The 21,714-nt window shown below is 32.7% G+C and overlaps 1 protein-coding gene across 3 annotated transcripts in view; it reads right to left on the reverse strand.

Moving 5' to 3' along the window:
- Window positions 1-8,410: 8,410 nt before the first annotated feature.
- Window positions 8,411-21,714, reverse strand: part of Grik2 (glutamate ionotropic receptor kainate type subunit 2) — a 533,318-nt gene continuing 520,014 nt past the window's right edge. The window contains exons 17-18 of one of the 3 annotated variants that reach the window (XM_048353765.1): window positions 12,684-12,818; window positions 9,946-10,067 (exon numbers count right to left, since the gene is read on the reverse strand). In XM_048353765.1, coding sequence (XP_048209722.1) covers window positions 12,699-12,818 — 120 coding nt within the window. In that variant the 3' untranslated portion in view covers window positions 9,946-10,067; window positions 12,684-12,698. Of the gene's footprint in view, window positions 10,068-12,679; window positions 12,819-21,714 lie in introns of all 3 variants that reach the window. The other 2 variants (XM_048353766.1, XM_048353764.1) reach the window with 2 other exon arrangements.

Below are 21,714 nucleotides of genomic sequence, written 5' to 3' on the forward strand. Positions count from 1 at the left end.
GAAGGAGAGAAAAGAGGAAGAAGACAGAAAGAAGGAGAGAGAGAGAAAGGAGGGAAGGAAGGAAGGAAGGAAGGAAGGAAGGAAGGAAGGAAGGAAGGAAGGAAGGAAGGAAGGGAAGGAGGGAGGGAGGGAGGGAGGGAGGGAGGGAGAAAGAAAGGAGAGAAGGAAGGAAGGAAGGAAGGAAGGAAGGAAGGAAGGAAGGAAGGAAGCAGCGAGCAGGAAGTAAAGAAGGAAATGCTAAATGTCTGCTATTACATTTTACTAAAAAATAACAAAAATATGAATATGGAAACAAAGGTGAAAAATATGAGCCAACTTTAAAAATCAACTCCTCTAATTCAGGGAGCAGGAGATACAAGCAAACAACAAAAAAAAGATAAAATTGTTTGGAAAATGAAGATAAAGATTAAAGATGATTTCAGTAACAATGTATAAGACACATGGTGAGGATTCCACATCCTTGTAAGAACTACACTTTATTCTCCATCACTCCTGTACTCAATTACCATTAAATTATAATCATTTCCTCCAAAGAAAATTTGAATATATTGTCTTTCTATAAATCTCCACTGGTGCTTCACTTTAGAAATCATACAGGAACTTACTACCTAGTCTTTGGGCTCATCTTACTTAAACAATTCTAAGAACTTGTGAGAGAATCATCCTTGTAATTAGCCAGATTAAGCAAAATGGCACAGAACTGTAATTCAGAAAGCGGAGGCAGGAGAACTATAAACTCCAGATCTATCCCGTTATAGATAATAAGGTCCTATCTGGAAACAGTCAGAAGCCAGGCTCATCCAGAACTGTCTCAAGTATAATATGAATGGCATAATCTAACGTATTGGAATGACTTTCCTGTGTGAATCTCTACATTTTAGGACTGTGTTATTTTTGTATTTCTCTCTTATACTTAGTGTGAAATAATTATTTATTCCATCAAGTCAAATATTTTTGAATTGGGAAATGAAGGAATGAATCCATTAACAAAAAGGAGAAAAATGATTAAGTTTGGATTTTTAGAGAGATTGAGATACAAGGATGACACATAACTTTTCAAAGCCAAAAACTTTCTGTATTAGGAATATTTAAGAAGAAGTAGTATAATACACTGGAAAAAAAAACCTTAACATATATCTAATAAAGTTGGAAGAGTGAGGGAAGAAATAGGTAGAGGAGGTAAGGGTGTGAATGTTGAAAGGGGTAACAATGATCAAGATATATTGCATTCATAAACTCCATTGTGAAATGGCAACTCCTTTATATAACTACTTAAAGATAATAATAATAATAGTAAATACAAAAACAGAATCATTGACTTGAGTAGAAATGTCTTTTGGAATTTGTATCTTTTAAATATGTGTATTGTGTTTATGGAAACATTAATTGCTTTACAAAGTTTATCAACATCAGTTGCACTTTATCATTGATTTAAAATAAAAGACAGCCTTATCCACCACAACCCTTTAATAATAGAAATGCTCAAGATCCGTAATGTGCACTAAAGTAGGTACCAGCCACATAGGACCTGTAAGCATTGAATTGTGGTTGATGTAATTAGTGAAAAGAAAATATAGTTTTGTTTGACTGCAACAGTTTCAAACTTAAGCATAAATAGTTGTATGTGGCTGGTGACACTATTACATGCTGCAACACTAAAGAATGATATTTTGTCTTCCAAGTTGAACTTGAGTGACTGTTAAAAGTATTACATGTACCTTACCTCTTTCATTTCCATCTAGTTTGGTTGGTTTGATTGTCAATCTGACTCTCCTAATTATGTTTAGGAAAACAACCACTGATCTCATTACCTCTCATTATCTCAAATTCACAATTGCCTCTCAATCTCAAGTTCAGAGTGTTCTAATCTTAAAACTATGTCCAGTTTGACTAAAGTTGTCTTGATTTTTCTTTCTCTATCATATATGCCCATGAAAGACATCACCATCCATTAAACATAGGCAGTACCCAAAACATTAAATAAGTAAGATTCTAGTGGTATTTATAGCTAAATATGAAACCATTCAATGCCATTAAGCAAGTAGCAAGTCCAGGAAATATGTAACTCTTGATAAAAATATAAATAGATTCATATAAAGTCAATAATAAAGACGCCAAGATCTAAAACACAAGATAAAATAAATATTAAATATTCTCTCACTCACTCACACACACACACACACACACACACACACATATATCAGAAATTATGACGACTAACATGCTAGAGCAATAATTATAACCAAGTCATGAGAGGAAAGAAAAACAGTAAGGTTGAGATGATGCTGTAAGAAGTGATGTCCGAAGCTTGAGCAAAATGCAGAGAGCCACTGGTCTTCAACAATATTGTTAATGTCAGGAGAAGACAAGGAAGTAGGCTACAACTTATAATATTCACCAGTATAGTGGAGGGAGAGAGAGAGAGAGAAAGAAAGAGAGAGAGAGCAAGAGAGAGAAAGCATGAGAGAGAGAGAGAGAGAGAGAGAGAGAGAGAGAGAGAGAGAGAGAGAGAGAGAGAGAGAGAGGAGAGACAGAGACAGATAACCCAAAAAGGAAAAGAATAGTTACAACCATAAAGAATGGGAGGGCTGGCAATGTGGCTTAGTCTTGGAGTGCTTGGCTAGCTTGCATGAAGCCCTGGATTCTATTCCTAAGTACCACATAAACAGAAAAAGCCAAAAGTGGTCCTGTGGCCTTGAGAAAAAGAAGCTCAGTGCTCAGGCCTTGAGTTCAAGCCCTAGGGTTGACAAGAAAAAAAAAATCAAAAAAGGAAAAAGGTTATTTGCACATAATTACTGCTTACATGGAAATAATTATCTAGAGACAAGCATGTACAAGTAAAAGAGAATTTAATAAGATGTCTTAGTACATAAAGTATAAAAGTGTATATATAAATTATTGTACTCATTTAAATAACAAACAACCAAAAGCAATGAAAAATACAAATCTCTACTAGCTACAACTTAAAATCTATGGACAAATTAAACAAATGTGTGGGAATTCTGTAGAAAATGGTGTCATAAAGAATACACCACTACTTATGAATATGATAATAATATCAAACAAATGAAAATATCTCTAAAGATTTTATTTCATTTCATTTAAAACCCCAATATTTAGTGTGCATGTTTACATGAATCTGTTTCTGAAGATAATGAATGGGAAAGAGGATTTTTCCATGCCAGAAACAAGATATTAAATGCCACAGAAATCGAGATAGTAAAGCATTAGTATAGTGAAAGAAGAAGTAACAAAAAAGAATTTAATATAAAGCCCAGAAAAGTGTGTATATGAAATATCAATTTTTCAGGTGGAGCATCTCACCAGGAGCTGATATTAAGGAGATATTGTTCAATTAATAAGCAAGAAGAAATTATTATATCTGGAGGGAAACTAAATGAATTAACTTAATTAAAACTGAAATCAGGCATTTACCTGCTTCCTGCTGGCACTGAGGATTATATGCATATAAGAATTCAACAGAGAAATGGCAGGAAGACCCTTACTACTGTCCAAGGGATCGCTGATGATTACGATAAAAAGAAACTAGTGAAAACTGAAATGATGGAATACTGAAGAAGAGTTGATGAATCTAACCAATGCCATGTTGGCCACATGGCAAATGATGGTGTGTTGGGTTTAAGTGATGCCATCTTGTCTTCATGGTGGAGGCAGGGAAGTACCACTTCACAGATGATGGGCATGGCTGATTTGCTAGAGGCAGGGGTAGGGACTTGAACATTAGATTACTGTACATGCCAGTCTTGGATCACAAACTCTCAAGCTCCCTTTAACCCTGCCCCCTGAGAACTACTTAGGCCTACACCAGCTCAGGCACCATTTCACCATGCCATATATCTCCATATTCTTGTCCTGTCTCTTGTCTCCTGTCTCTTCTGCAGTTATCATGGTGTCCCACTGCAGCTCTCCATTGGAGCTGATATGGTTTGTTGGTATTGTTTTTCTGCCTTTTCTTTTCTCTCCAGCTCTCATGGCTCAGTTTTCTGATGGTGTTGAGTATTTGTGAGGCTGCAGATCTTTGATACAGGAGACCCTCTGTAAGTCACTGGTGCTCAAATGAAGACTGATTCCACCTCTCAAAACGTGGCGTGTCCATTTTCTTGCCATACAATACAATTTAAAACATTTTAAAAAAGCATATAGATAAATATAAATCTGTTATCACCAAAGGCAATATTTCTTAAGCTAAGTGCTAATAGTGCCCCCCCAATTTAATAGCCTAATATAATGACAATATTAAAATGATTAAATGTATGTCATCAAAGTATACTTCAAAGAAAGTGAAAGTTATTAAGACATTGTAAAAAGACACAAAATAAAAGTTAAATAACAGGTTAGATATAATCATTCATGTTTAGAATCCTAGAGACCATTAAAATGTAGTTAATATTTTTTTAAAAAATGGATGAGATAGACATTTCACAGACAATAAAATACATGCGGCTATAGGACATAGGGAAATAACAGAGCATTTTGACAGCAAAACACAAATTAAGAACACCATGTTATTGGATACCAGAGATAAATAAAACTTAAAAATAAAAATTGACAAGATAGAATTGTAGGAGGACCATAGTATAAGATTACCTTCCTTGTCTACAATTACACTACTAATTTAAACAGTGAGTCGGTTTTGAAAATAGGAAAACATTGCCATCAGGATCAAAGTAATAATGTAAGGTACATGTTTATGAGGAACTAATGAAAGATGTAGACAAAGATAGTACCAACTTCCATCTCTTCTATTAAATTCCCAGAGAAATAGCCATATGGAAAGAAAGAACTGAAATTTCCACTATGGAAGAAGTTATGGGAAAACATAAAAATATGAAAGAATCTGCTAGTCACATTTGGTCGGATATTTTAGTGAAATTGAGCAAAGGGAGGCATCGATGTAACAAAGCAGATCTGGGAAAGCTGGAATGAGCAGATGTTTCAGATATTACAGACATTACAACTTGTTTCTGGGTAAGTATTTACCTACTTATAACATTTCCTTGCTTTACTTTTTACTTACTTATAACTAATGACTTGTAGCAGGTACATTGCTGTCTGAATTAATGTATACCTATCCCTCACAACATTCAACTAGGTGAGTGTGTGACTGATTTCTGACCAGGGGAATTAATATGTGTGAGACATCTTCATAAGACCAGGGCTTGTTTTCTTTCCTGTAGTTTCCTTCCGGTAGAAAATGGTTATGTGGCCTGCAGCCATAGGAGGCAACTTGAACCCCAAAAGACCTCAAACTGAAACGTGGGTAAATGTTACAAACAATTTTAATTGTTTTAGGGAAAACAACAGCTTAGTGTTTCTTTTTTGTTGACCCCTTAAACTGAAAAGTTTTGATTAGGGTGAGAGGAATTTAAATTTCCAATGGGTTAATGATATTTGATTAGATATTAAATACTACAAATTAACCTCAAGGTTAACTATATTGGCAACTCAGAGTAGTATAATTTTTGGAAGTATGATATTATAGAAATCACCAGTTGAAAAGTAGTAAAACAGTAATTATCCTTGGTAAACAGGCATAGATAAAGTTTTTCACAATCTCTTTCAATTTATGTTCATAATAAATGTAAAGACAAGATATTATGTAAAGCCATATATTAAAGATAAATCTTATGGCCTAATATTTCAATAACAATGTATTCCTTATCTACATTGTAACACATGTTTCTTGAGCTTTATAAAAAAAAAGATATTACAGTGTTTTGAATTAGATCTCAGCCCTGAGGGTATAAATTACAATGCTTCCAAATTTAACATTGCTTGACAGTTACTAAAATAGAAGTATTCCTCGTTTCACAAATGTTCTTGGGCTCCATTTTGCTGAATAATTTTATGACATTCATATTCATATTTATTGTAGATATTTCTTTTTATGTTAGACTTGGAATTTTTTCTAGGAATAACATATTAGTGTAATATATTCTTTTCAAGTGTAAACAGGATATCACTACTATTTAACTCTATTCAAATTAGACCAGTAACATTTTATATTTGTTTCCTACATTAAATAACAGCATACTATTTCTTTTTCAAAGAAAGGATTTTTAATTTCAGGTCAGAGTGAAAGATTAAAGGTATTTATCTAATTTTCTCCCAATTCTACCATAAAAGTTGCAGAACGGAAACAATTTTTTTTTAAATCAAGAACAAGGAGCCAGGTACCAATGGCTCACTCGTGTAGGAGTCTGAGATCTGAGGATCGCTACTAGGAGTGAGTAGAGGCAGGAAATGTCAAGAATTCTTATCTCCAATTAACTACTGACAGCAGTGGAGTTGTGACTCAAGTGGTAGAGTACTAGTCTTGAACAGAAGCTCAGAATAGCACCCAAGCCTGAGTTCAAGCCAAGGACTGGTGCACGTTCATGCGTACACATGCAGGTGTACGCTTGCGCACACACACGTGCACACACACACATACACACACAGAACAAGAAGAGAAAAGAAAATCTCAACAGATATTTAGAAGCAAATAAAGCATATTTCCAGATATTCATTAATAGCTTACTTTAGTAAAGCCAATTTGCAAGAGGAAGGCAGAAGCAAACAGAAAGTGATTTTCACCATAGAATTCTATCTCTAGCAGAACAAACAAGTAATTATGAAGGTAGAATAAAACCAGTTTTAGAATTGAACCTTTCATCTGGGTCATGGTTGTGTAATTGATATGTATGTGCCTCCACTGATTACTTCAAGTCACAGGTTCAATTATTGGCTAGAAAAACAAATTTTCTTCTTCATTTCACAATTTGAATATTACTTTGAGAAATATGGTTACTCTAGTATATTAATTAAATTTCTTTCATTGTTCAAAGTAACTCAGATTTCTTTATAATTAAGCTTAGCCTTTCATATATGCATAGTCACCTAATGGATAGATAAATACTTATTTCTGAAAAATTGTGGATGTCTTTCTGGAATTTGCTTTTAAAAAAACAATATTATACACATTATCTTTTCTACATTACCTTCAGAATGACAATACAGAAGATTTTTTTTCAAAATTAATTAAGGTAGAAAAGTAATTATCTACATTTCTAGAAAAATAAATCATTATTTTCTGACTTCTTATCAGTGAGGGCACATTTTTCTGCCTACTACTTATGAATTTAAAAATAATAAAGAATTGAAACCTAAAAGTAGTTTAAAATAAAATTTGAATGCTAAAAGAATTATCATTATTTAAAACCTAAATAAATTTGTTAACTATATGTTATCTATTCCTTGATTTTCATTAAAGGACCTTCCTCTTCTTTCTTCAGCCCCAGTACTATGGATTGAACATCTGGCTTCCTGCTCTAGGTGTTTGCTTTCTTTCTTTTTTTCCCCCTCCAGGTTGAGTCATGTCTCTACTTCAAGGTTTTTAAATTGGAGATAAAAGTCTCAAGGACTTTCCTGCCCAGGCTAGCTGGAAAGTGCCATCCTCGGATCTCATCCTTCTGAGTAGCTAGGATTATGGTTGTGAGAGTTGTATATTTTAGGCAACAATTTGTGAAATCCTTAAAAATTGTAACTTGGAGCAAAATTATTACTGTAATATGTTAAATATTTTGAAAGGATTTGAGTGTCTTATTTTTATCTATAATAAAATCTGATTATGAATAATTAGAGTTCAAATAAATATTTCAAAGGATTTGTCCTTTCTTTGATCACAAATTTAAAATAAATTGGTGAGAAAAAGAGTTTCCTGTAGTATGTTGACATCTAAATGCCATCATTGTTTCTTAATATTGATTCTAAATCCTCCTTTTCCTTTGACTGACTAAACTGAATAATTCACTTGCAAATAATTCTTAGAGTACAAGTTGAACATCAAATATATGAGTGAACATTACCAACAACCTCTCAATGAATAAGTTAGATTATCAATGAAATTTTAGAATGCTATTTTTTCAATGCCTTTCCTTTCTCATTTCAGCTACCTCTTATAAATTCCTTTCTCATTTCAGCTACCTTTGTATATCCCAGTCCAGGTTTACCTTTTTCTAAGTATCACTCTATCCCTCTATCCCTCTATCACTCTATCACTCTGTCACTCTATTTATCACTCTATCTATCTATCTATCTATCTATCTATCTATCTATCTATCTATCTATCTAATCTATCATGTTTCTATCTATCTATCCAAATATTTATTTTGAATCTTCTTTTCTGCAGGTAATTCAGCCCTGGCCTGTAAGGTTGAATGACTCAGGAGACATCAGGTTACATATTTTCCCGAAGGCAAAGAGAAGAAGCAATCATTAACACATGCAAGAGAAAAACCCAAGGCAAGGCTGAAAGTAAAATGGACATAATTTTAATGATTTTTTTTTAAATTTTGTGCATTGGATTCAAACAGCAAACTGTGTGCACTCAACTGTTATCACAATGTTGTCAAGAGGTCTGTGTCTTTTTTTTTTTTAACCGTTTTACACACAATTGTTCATTACAGCATGTTGTCAGCCTCATGGAAACCTGGGGTGTGGCGTGGTAAGCAGTGGTGGTAGTGCACCTAGCTTTTATATTATCTAACTTGAAAATATTTCTCTTCTATGATTCCTTTTTTTTTTCTTGATAAAAATAGTTTTCACCAAACGTTGGTGGTGCACACGCACTACCATTCATGCTTGACAGCAACACCCCGGACAGGAACACAGGTTCTTATTTTGTTGATAAAAAGTATTACAAAAATTTCCATACAAAAACTATTTTCATAGAAATCTTGCATTTCCACAAATAAACCTGAACATTTTTTTGAAAAAAAAACTGCTCAAGAATTTTGTTCATTTAACGTTGTGACTGTACCAATTCAACGCAGTCCACTTCAAAGTTCTTGGCACAGACTTTTCTGTAGATGGCAAGTTTCCTTTCTCTTTTCACCAAGATCTGCCCAGACTCTGTCAAGCTCATGTATAGCAGATTAGAAGGTTTGGATTGACATCTGAATATTAGAACAAAAGCTTCAGTCTTTCACATAGCCATCAGGACTGAACCCTCTTTTACAATATGGGATTTCAAAAACACCATCTCCTTAATACAGCATCAGTGAAACAACTGTTGCTTTTATTTTTGTCTTTCTTCTTTTGTGTTAAATTTCTACTGTGGGGTAAAGGAAGGGTATCCGGGAAATAGGTAGGAATCTGGTAGAGTTGCACATGAAAACACCTGCCTTGATAAATTGAAGAAAGAAAACATTATTGCCTTGGTTAATTTCTATCTCAATCATTGACACAGGCTATTAAGGGGGAAAAGAAAAAAGGAAGAAAAAGAATGGATGAAGATTGGCTTTATATTCCACTTGTCATGGAATTCAGATGTGTTTTGCATTACATACTTTTCATATCCTATAAACACATATTGCCTATTCAGATGATAATTATACTGTGTGGGGGTGGGGCTAGTAATATGATCACCTCTATTATTCGAGTGTTCAGTAGACTGTACTGTTTCTTGTATCACTAGGATTCTTGCTGATTCCCAGTACTTATGATTTGCTTAAAAGACTCTTACTTGTTACCCCATTAGGTATTGATATTCCATCTCCTCTCAACAGTTGGGCTTCAGAAGGAACCTGCAATTTCTCACTGGACTGCATTTGAAACCAGCCACAAAAAATGCGTGTGTAACATTCACTCAGAAGAAGGGAGGAACCCATGATAAACAGTGTAACCCCGTGTTAACTTAGTTGATCCAGGATGCTTGTAAATCAAGTCTGATCATTGCAACTGTTCAGATCACAGAGTCTCTAGTTCATAGACACAGCGGCATGAGGTAACTCATTTTTATTTTGCACAGGTTGCATATTTCCACAGGAAACATTCTCGCTAAATTGTTTGGAAAAAAAAAAAAGACGACAGTTTGTGCTTGGGTGTTTGGCCTCCCAGCTTCATGCCATGGTTTCTTTACCTGGCAGCCTTCTGTCGTTAAATGTGTGCATGTTGATAACTTCTTCTGTTTTCACAATAACCGGGGCCTGTGGCTTGTGTTTTAGCCGACGCTGACACTTCAGAGATATCCTCAGCTCTTCTACCATAGCACTACAGAAGGACTTCTACAGAGGAACACAGAAAAATGGAACATTACAAAACAGAGCTACTGTAAATGCCCCCGAGCAGGGTCAAAACCATGCTCAACAAACAGACTTGCCAACATTGTAGCCTTGAAGGTGTGGTAAAACTCATTATATAGGTTATCACAAATGGTTACATTTTTGAATACAGAACACATGATAGTTGATACAATGCCAACTAAGTGGTCTAGTTTAAAGAAAATTTTCACTTGAAAAGAAAAACAAAACAAAACCTCTCAGGTCGTAAGGATGTAATTCATATATACTCATATTGGATTATATTTTTTTCTGATGATACTATGTCAAATTGATTCGTGTAGGACAAATGCAAATATATCCATATCTGTACCAGAAATCCACTGTTGAAATAAATGTACTGCTTTCCAATTCTTAGGATGAGATAGGCAAATTTTCTCTAAACTTGGATTTTTTTTCCATTGCACATTTCAAAACAATGAAAACAGCACTCACACAGACATAAAAATATAAAATAATACTATCTAGTAGTTAATTATATATTTTCTGATTATTCCTATAAAACATGGATGATGATTAGAAACAAACATGATTTAATAACAATAGGGCAAATTAACACATTATAAACATCTATGAACAAATAGTATCTTAGTCTTGATTATCAATTTGAGAGGTAGAATTTATCTCATTGGAAAAGTAAATGATTATATATTTTACATATATCTATATAATCATTTATTTTGCAATACATTCCTGTCTAACTTTTGTATACCTTGGGCTTGGGCTCCTTTTAATTCATATTGCAGGATCATAATATACAGAAAAAAATTAGTCTCTCTTCCTACTTGTGGTTAAGATACATGTGGGTTAGTTACTCATCAATCATATTCATGAACCAACTACAAATTACAGTTGAAACTTGCATGGCAAATCCTTAAATTAGGGTCTTTTGCACAAGGACTAAAGATGTAAATGATTAAACAAGTGTACATGAATGAGAAATTTACACAACTCTAAAAAAGTGCTTTGAGAACATGATGAAGTAAATCTAATCAAATCATCATGGGAAGACATATTGGTTGCTTTATGTGTTACTACTTTATTCTTTATACTGATTCTGAATTCATATAAAATAAAAAGTTTAATGGCATATATACATCTATATTTATCTAGGTAGATATATAAATACATAAAACTGAAGTGTTAAGTATATTTAGAATGCAAGGTTCTTTGAGGCATTCATAACAATATTGTGAATTAATTAAAATTGCATGTGTCAGGCAAAGATTAATTCAGAAAGAAGGTAAACAACATTTTGCAGTTCATACCTGCAAATCCAACACAACATCCTGACACTAGGTTCGTGATTTTGGCACTGCTCTGGGACCTTTATATTTATGACCACATCTTTTTTTTTCCCTCCAATTCCTTGGACTTGAACTCAGTGCCTGGGTGCTGTCTCTGCTTCCTTTGCTCAAGGAGTACGCTCTACTGCTTGAGCTCCTGCACCACTTCCAACTTTTATGAGTTTCTTGGAGATAAGAGTTTCATGGACTTTCCTGGCTGGGCTGGCTTCAAACCACAATCCTCACTTCTTAGCCTACTAATTAGGATTATAAGCATGAGTCACAGATACCCTGCTCCTTTTTTTTTTTTTTTTTTTTTTTTTTTGCTTGATTGTTTTGTTTTGTTTTACGTAGGTACTTTAAACAACTTGCTTGGTGTGCCTCCTAACTCTGCCTATTGTGTTTTATCTGCAAGGTTACACTGTTACCAGGATAATCTGTCTTTCAATGTGAAAAATTAATAGTGGTTTCCTCTGTATGAAACAGTCCAAATCCACATCTCCTGTTATCTAGTTCCCATTTTGAATTGTGATTCACCCTTCTATTCCTCTTCCTTCCAGGCTCTCTTTCTTTCCTTTCTCTCACACAGCCTTCTCTGCTTGGACACACTGCTTTTCACTTTTGCTTCTCCTTGCTCTGAAACCCAGATGAGTTCTTTTATCCTGCACATAGCTCCAACTGTATCCCTTACCTCAGCATATGACTCAAGTTTTACCTTATTTAGAAAGCCGTTACCCTGGGCTCATTATTCTCACTCAGTTTAGTTTCATGCTCTCAATATTTTTCACTCATCATCATGTATTTCTTGATGGCTTCCAGGTTTTCTATGTAACAGTCTGTCACTAAGTTGTAAAGAAAAAACCTGAAGTTTTCATGACACTATTTCATGCATACATGTGCTCTTTAATGACTGATAAAGTTAGTAATAGCTACAATTAATCCTGCTATTCATATTCTTATTAACTCATGTTTCTAATTCCTATTGCTGAAAGGGATTCTTTTTTTCACATTTAAAAGCTTAGCAAAGTATAGTGCAAAACTTCAGTGCTTGTTTAATAACATTGAATTAACGAAAACATTACTTTATTAGAAATTGTAATGAGTGATTAAATGCTGCTTATGAATTGCCCATTAACTATAGAATCCCTGCTATGCATTATTTATTCTTTGAAATAGTACTCTACTAATATTTATGAGATGTACTTAAATTGAAGTGTCTATATGTCATTTGGTGGTCAGAATATGGTCACACTGTTTCTTGTTGCTTAATACCTACTATTAGATGAATTTATTAAGAACATGATGATAATGATGATGAAGATGATGATGAAGACAACACGGTAGAAATGGAAAAATCTGACTCCAAAAGGGGGAGGAATACATAGTCTTGAGGTAACTTAGTCTTGGCTTTCTGTTGAAACATTTAACGGAAAATTGGTTAGATAATACAACATGGTGAGAAATTGGTTCCACTGACATCATAAAATGTTAAAGGATGTGAATGATCTTATATTGTTGCAACAATAACTTACATTAATCTGAACAAATTCCTTCAAATTCCCAACATACTTGCTTGGTAATTTGAACTTTCAAACATTTGATGTTAGTTTCAGAACATTATTTCTTTTTTTACAGAATGGATTTTCTTAAGAAAAAATCCTATAAATGTACAGAAATACCCAGCTATGAAATTACAATTTATTTCTGGTAAATTGAGAATATTCAATGTTTAGTACCTGGCATTATTTCAGAATATAAAACCATATATATTTCAGAAACTATATAAAATATAAAATTTGTAATGCTAAAATGTGAGGAACCTTCTCCAAAGCCCAGAACACTTTGATATTTTATAATTTTTAATTCTTAAAGTAATTATATTTACAAGTTAGAAATTATCTTAAATTAAAAGCTAATAATCCTTTACGATTTTAGACTTTTCCTATTTTATAAGCATTTACATGAAAATTATAGTCAAGGTCAATTAATCAAATCAGTAATCCTATTTGCATAATGTCAAAATATAATTTGCTTAACTTTCTATCTGAATAATCTAAATTCTTGCAGTACTTTTTATTTATCATGTAATATAAGCTGATAGTTTTAAGTTATTAAGAAAATTACACAGTGAGATATTTGTTATTTAGAGAATAATTCAATTTGAACATAAAACTTTGATGACCATTAGATTTGAGTGAGAATTTAGAATTGACAGGAAAATTTAATGGATTTAAAGATATAATAAAATATTACTTACTCTTTTACTAAGGCAAGCACTCTCCTTATACTCCCCTCCCCCCCCCCACCGCCACCTTCTTTCTCTCCTTCTGTTAAGGCTCTAAAATATAAATATAAATTACCTATCTTTATCTTTATCTTTATCTTGATTTGTTAGTGTATCTCCAGTTGAAAACCCGTAGGGTTGTGTTGGAGTCCTTACTCTTAGTGTATGTTGTCAAATTTTACTATCATCTTTAAAGTTCTAACTTGGTGTAATTCACAAAAGACATTGTTTTGCACACTTCAGGTAATATTTGGAAACTTCAAGTATTTTATTGTTGTATAGAAATAAGTCTTTAAAATGTTCATGTGAACTTGACAGGACTTTCCCAGGTTATCATGAAGAAATAGGGGTAGAAGGAAGAAGGAGAAGAAGGAAGGGGGAGGGAGAGAGGAGGGACGTGTAAGGAAAGAAAGGAGGAAGGACAGAAAATAAAGAGAAAGAGAGAGGCAAAGAAAGGCAATAGAGAGAAGGGAAGGAGAGAGGGAGGAAGGAAAGAAGGAAGGAGGCAAGCAGGCAGTAGAAGAGTGGGGGAAGGAAAAGAAAGAAAGGAGAAAGGGAAGAAGGGTAGGAGATAGTGGGGAAGGTAAAATCTATTTTTAAAAAAATACCGATGGGGTAGAAATAGATAGTGTACACAGTGTCCTCAAATAAAGAATTGTAGTGCTAAGAATAGAAACAACAGTAAAAATGGTTTTCCACATTCAGTTAACAAACTACAGAAAGAAAAAAGAAAGCCACAAGGATACTAACCATTATTAAAAACCTCTTTTAGTAACTTTCAAAAGTTTACTAAACAGTGTCTGGATGGTATGGTGGCACTAACCAAATAGAAGATTCCTGAAAATGAAAATTTACATCTTTGAGCTGTTAGCATATATAATTGCATTAAATAAGTAAAACTCTTCATATTTTGCAATAGTGAATGAAGCAACCAGTATTAATGCATCTCTAATTCTTGAAATAGCATGGAACTCTTAAAAGAAAGAATTTTATAATAATTACATTGCTTAAAAAATATCTCTTTGGCATATAGAGTTTAAGAAAACACATATACAGTTCTCAGGTAAATATTTTCATAAATGTCATTGTAGATATTACAGAAGCATTAATTGTTAATAATTTAACATCCTAATTTTCAGGTGCATTTATATACATATATGATGTATTTGGAGAAGCACAGAGATATTAAATATTGGAAATTGAGTTGGAAACATGCTTCACCATGAAATTGACATAATTCAACTTTATTTTTTAAACCAGCAGTGGATGAAAAAGTAATCAATGCTTTGTTCAAAATCTTAAGTACATATCTATGTTGAATAAATGTCACTAAAGCCATAAAATACATTACTATTAAATGTATACTGATACATTTGTGTTTTTATGGATGAAGGTATCTGCCATGTGTCTTGCTATGCTATAAAGTTAACTAAACAGTACTCCAGTTCTCACCCAGAATAATTCCCAATAATTTTTGTATGTGGTTCTTACTGAATCTCTATGGAAATGATGTTGAGCTACTCTTCTATCCTACACTGTTGATAAGTGTTCTAATATTCATCAGCACATATCAAAAAATGTGCTGCATTTTTGTACTTATCTTTTAAACAGCTTCTTAGCCAACTAGGAATACAGATAGGCAGCCCATTCTTTAACACCTTAAGTTACATCCTGACTTTAGTAGCCAAGAATCATGAATCAGATGAGTTCAGGGCAAGTGAAAATAGTAATTGCAATTAATTGGAGGTTAGTTCTCATTAAATAATAACTACACTAGATAAAATGGAATAAAACATGGATAAGATACAATAACAAATATTTATGGAAGTAATGGTTATATTAAATAAGGAAAACAAACATTCCATGTAATGTGTTGAATTTTTTTGATTTAAATTCCTTTAATTGGCAACCTTTTAAACAATATCAAACAACTACTGCCATAGAGCAGAAATCAGAACTGATCTAAGGCTACAGGGGACACACACACACACACACACACACACACACACACACACACACACACACATACACACACACACACACTGAAGCAATGAGATATGAAAAATGCCTGGTTAGCCAGGTGCTGGTGGCTCATTCTTGTAATCCTAGCTACTCAAGAGGCTGAGATCTGAGTTTTTGACAAGTGTGTGCCCAACCCAGGCAGGAAAATCCCTGAGCCTCTCATCTCCCATTAACCACCAGAATACTGGAAGTGCTGCTGTGGCTCAAAGGTAGATCACTAGCCTTAACCAAAAGAGCTCAGAGACAGTGAGCAGGCCATGAGTTCAAGCACCACAATTAACAAAAACAACAACAAAAAGAAAAATGGCTGGTTAAAATACTCATGTTCAAAAATATGTGGCAACTTTGATCAGGTCATTCAGTTTTATTCTAGCTATGATTCTGAAAATGTTATGCTATTCACATAAGCCTTCAGCAGTCAGGAAAAACTTTATAAGTAGAAAGGGTTTTTTTTAAGTGATCCTGTTGCTTAATCACTGCAATTTTACAGCAAAAGCAACTAAAACTTAACAAGTCAAGTTATGTAGCAAAGGTTAGGCATATAATTGGTATCAGAGCTGGAACAGGAACACTGTCGGTTTTCTTAACTCCCACCCTACAACCATTTCCTTACTCAAATCTACTTTAATCCCAGTCTCAGATAAGCTTTTTTCACCGGGATTCTGTTCTTGCAAAATTTAATTTTTTCACATACTAAGGTACAAAGCACACAGGAGAAGTTTGGTTATCATTCTCAGCAAAATAAATGGGTAGGCTTTATTATTTTATGATGATAAGCATAAGCAAATATTATAAAAAATAAAGAAAATTCGAACTTGAAGGAAAGTTACTCAGTATTTTCATAATGCATTTACAAATACAATGAGACAGAGAAAAATGGATATAACTACATTTGCTCTATTTTAACTACAAAAGCCAATATGTGAGGTCTGACAAATGCTACCACCATTTTAGTTTGTACAATAATAAAATACACTTTAAAAAGCCATGCTAATAATCACACTGTTGCTGATAGTCATACGATTGCTTTTTTTCAAAACATATAAATAACTAATGCTAAACAAATTCTCTTCCAATAAGATAAAGTAATTGCAATATTTGGGCTTTAAGAATCATAGCGATTATGTAAATTTAACAGCTGCCTTTTAGGTCAAGTTACTTGAACAAAAACTTATCTTGATTATCTGAACTTTGAAATTTTAATATCCTTAGCTCATATATCACACGAAAAGTGCACATATTGATAAGGGGAATACTACATGTGTATATAAATATACAATGTGGGATACTGTAACCAGTCTAATATCTCTTCTTTATTATTTACTGTTTACACAGATAATATTCAAATGTGGTCTTCCAGCTTTTCCTAACATGGAATATATTATTAGTATCCGTAGCTACCCCATTCTGCAATAGCACATCACAGCTTTTGCCTCCTATGTGAGTGTAGAGCAGTACACATTGGTCAGTCTGTCCTCATCACTTCTTCTCGCACCCTCCCTCCAGGCCCCACTAAAACATCCTACTCTCAACTTCGAGATAAACTTTCAGATTCCACATGTAAGTGAGGCCATGAAGTAAATATCCTTCTCTGCCAGCTGATAGAAAGTAACATAAGAATATCTAATTCTATCCATATTGTCTAAAATAACAGGGCTTCATATCTTATTTCTTCAAACACTACTTAAATAGAAGCTCATTGGGGAGAGATGAGGGATAATGTTGAAAAGGGGGATATTGATCAAGATGCATCAAATTTATAAATGCATTTGTTGAATGGGAACTCCTTTGTACAACCACTTAATAATAATGTAAATATAATTTTAAAAAATAAAATAAAATGGTTGAGCCAGCTAAGCCTGGCAGCTAGTCATTGAAGATCCAAAGCCACATGCAAGTCAAAGTAAAAAAATAAATAAATTCAGTTCATGGCTCTAGTTATTTAACTACTTTTAAAAAAAGGAATGGAAAGGCTAAACAGACATAGTAAATTGAGTTATGTTTGCTAGAACATAAATTCATCCTGAAGAAATTGGATAGTGATATAGACAATATTGATCAAATCCTATAGCCAATTTTTAATCCAAATTCTTAAGTTACATATTTTTTCAATAGAACTTGAGAGAAAAAAATCAAGAAAAAAATGTTAAATATCCAAACTCCATTTTATATTCTGTGATTTACATAGTATTGGACTGGATTTCTTTGTTTGACCTTGGATATCAAGCTCTGTCCTTTAGACACTCCTTCTCATCTGCATAATATAGATAGTAGCATTTCCGTGGTTCTCTGAGATGTTTTCTACTTAATGAGGTATTACATTTCTAAAATCTTTAAAGTCATTTATAAAACTTAGATAGCAAAATGGTTATTGGCAAGCCACAATTTTAGGTACAAACTGTTCTTTATAGGAATAAAATATGATTATTAGAGACAGATGACATGAAAATCCTCTAGATGATGTGGAAGCAAGATCATGAGTAAAATGAAGAGAAGCATCTTGCTTTGATATATTTTACGAAAATACATGTAAAGGTACATTTTAAATGTCATCGATTTAGCCCTTACATAAGTTATTTGTAGAAACTGAGTGATGTTTTGTTCTCAATGACTGTGACATAAATGTGATACAAAATTGACCATTCTTCCAAAGTTTATTTATTACTATGAAGTAATAAATAATAATTTATTCTTGCAGCTAAATTTTCTTCACTGTAAACCAACTCAAAACCTTTAACCTTTGAAAGAGAAAATGAAGTTAAAATGTCTTGCATTAAATAGAATACATGGATAGTGGAGATATTTTATGACTGGTAAAATAAGCATCAATGGCATAATAATGTAAATGTTAAAACATTACTGATAATGTGCAACACTGTCTACCATGCATTCTTGAATAAATTTATTTTTAATAAAATACTACTATTAAATTTAAACACTGTGAAGAAACTTTTAAGTAGAAATGTGAGGACTGTACATGTTCTATGAAATGCAGAATCAAGAAGCTTTGAAATATGGGTTTATAAGAAATAATGCCCCCCCCCAAAAAGAAATAATGTCCCAGCCTTACCAATTAAATCTAAAACCTCTACTTTTCTACTTCCTCAAATGGTACCATTTACTTTGTGTTTTACTGTTCTGATCTATAGCCTCCTTCTATACATTTGAAAAACAAATTATATATTTGCTCACTAACTACAAATGAAAATCACATAGATGTCCTTCAAAGTCCTCTTCTAAGCCATCAGTGACTTGGGAAGTATCATTACTTAGAGATTACCTTGCACAAGGTTTACCCATGGAAATTAGCAAGCATTACTTAGTCTAAAATGGACGTCTTTAAAAAGATACCCTACAACTAAGATATTGGAATAATACATGCTTTAACCATCCCAGAGAAAACTCAGAACAAATACACGTATTCAATATACAAAATTTCAATGTCTAGGCAACAATTTATCTCAGACATTTTGATTGACTATTTATACTAATAAAATTTACAAATATGATTTATAGAATGAAAATTTTCTTTATTATTATTTAATCTTTTTCTGAGGAAACTTAATAATTCATGTTCAAGCTATTTAAGATACACAATTTGAACAGGAATATCCATTTTCAATTACACAAGGAATTAAATATTATTTATGTAACCCTAGCAAAATATATCAAACTAAGTTTGTTATTACTCTTGCTAAAAAGAAAAAGACAAAATATATCTTTTACATTAGGACATTCTGTAATTAGTAAATCACTTTAAATGAAAATTAACCACAATCATGTTATAATTTTTATAAAAAAATTAAAGTATTCTAATTATTTTACGAAGCCAAGATATTATAATAATTACCCAGAGAAAACAAAATTCTATATACAAAGCTTTTGTTTAAGTTGTAAATACATAAAGAATAAGGAAGACGTTTCCAACAAATGTATGTGCCTAAATCTCATTGGTATTCATTACCTTAAGTAGCAATATATTCAACGGATGAAAGGGGAGCCCAGAAGAAAATCAAGTATAAAAGACATTTGTAGATTGGTATTTTTTTCACATATATCTAGACAAGAAAAATCCTTTGTTGTATCTTTCTAAATGGTCACACTAAATATTCAGAAAAAAATACTATTTATCTCAAAAGTTTGAATAAACAAGATATAATATATCTTAGATATATTAATATTTGTATAAAAATAAAAGCCATTATTTTAGAAATTACAATAGAATTGTGATTTATCTTAAAGAATAGACTTCATACTTTGAATTTTTCTAAGGCCCACAAATTTCTATTTTATTTTGTGATTTCATTTTTATTTTGTCCTTCTGAAATAATGAATTCTCATAATAAGCTTAATTATCAAGCAACCTGGAGATATGAGAGAGACTGCGGTTACCAAGAACTATACATTCCTATTAATATTTAATGGTGCAAAGTCTAAAGAGTTCATTGTATTAATTATTTTTATTGTGATATTTTATCATTGCATCATTGCTGGGGAAAGTCTTAATATTGACATATATTACCTATCAGTAATTTTATTAATGTGCTGCTACTAGGGCTTTAACTCAGTGCCTTTTGGTTTTACTTGCCTTTTTCGCTCACAACTGGCATTCTGCCATTTAAGTCACACCTCCACTTCTGGCTTCTACAAAGTAGATAAGTCCCTTATATTTGTCTGTTCAGGATGGCTTAAAACTGATTTACATATCACTGATTCCTAAGTAGCTAGGATTTCAGGTTTGAGTCATACTGGGTACCTATCAAGTTAGTTTTATAAAATTTATACTTAACTATACTAGATATATATTGTACCTTGCAGTATACTTAGATATAAATATATTTTTTATTTTTAAAATAAAAATAATAAATATTATTAAAATGATACAGGCCCAAGAAGAAAGAAAAGGAGAAAAGAGAAAAAGTAATAAAGTAATCTGTAGCTGGAATACTTAATAACGCATTCTTACTTAAAATTGATTACATGAAACAATTCATTGCAGCTATGATTCTAAATAAATTTTGCTGGGTAATTTCATAAGAGTTTTCATCATTTCTAAAATATTAGGTGTTAAACGTTAAAGCCACAGTTTGATAAATGTATATAAATTGGAAACTTGTGTTTGTACTGATATAAAATTAATAATAAAACTAAATATACCTCATGCTCAATTTTAAAAATAATAATCCAGCTTAGGAAAACTTTTTTTTTTTTTGCCAGTCCTGGGCATAAAAAGAAAAAGCACTCTACCACTTGAGCCACAGCACCACACTTGGCTTTTTTATTTATGCGGTGCTGAGGAATCGAACCCAGGGCTTTATGCATGCTAAGCAAGCACTCTACTAAGTCACCTTCCCAGCTCAAGAAATTTATTTTTTAAATGATGTACTTTTTTTTTTTTTCTCTCAGTTGTGGGACTTGAACTCTGGGTCTGCGCTCTTTCCCTGAGCTCCTCAGCTCAAGTCTCCAGCTTAGGAAATTTTTTTATGAAATACTGAAAATTGAGCCAAAACCTAATCGTGGCAATGAAAGAGAGTGGGAGGGGGCAGGAAGGGAAGGAGAGAGAGAGACAGAGAGACAGAGAGACAGAGAGAGAGAAATCCTACAAATAGAAAAACAAAGCAAAACAACAAAAACCACTAGGAACTTGGACTAAAGGGAAAAAAAAATGTAACAATTTAATATGGTAAAGATACCTCTAAAAAGATTTCAAATATGAATTTAATAATATACTAAGAAATTATGATGATATAAATAGTATTCACAAGGCAAAGATACCCAGGCTTAATGATGGAAATGAGTTCACATAAGAAAAGCATATTTTCCATCGACAAGATTACAATGAGTGATATTGACAACATGAGAGCAAGTTAGCCAAACAGAGAGAGAAAAAGAGCAAAAGACAGGTCAATTTTGTTCATTAAATCCCTATTTGTTCTTGTAAAAAATACACTATGTTCATCATCTCTATTTATTATGGAATCCTTCTGGAAATATGCAGGGG

This window comes from Perognathus longimembris, chromosome 9 (genome assembly GCF_023159225.1).
Source record: "Perognathus longimembris pacificus isolate PPM17 chromosome 9, ASM2315922v1, whole genome shotgun sequence".
Taxonomy (NCBI): domain Eukaryota; kingdom Metazoa; phylum Chordata; class Mammalia; order Rodentia; family Heteromyidae; genus Perognathus; species Perognathus longimembris.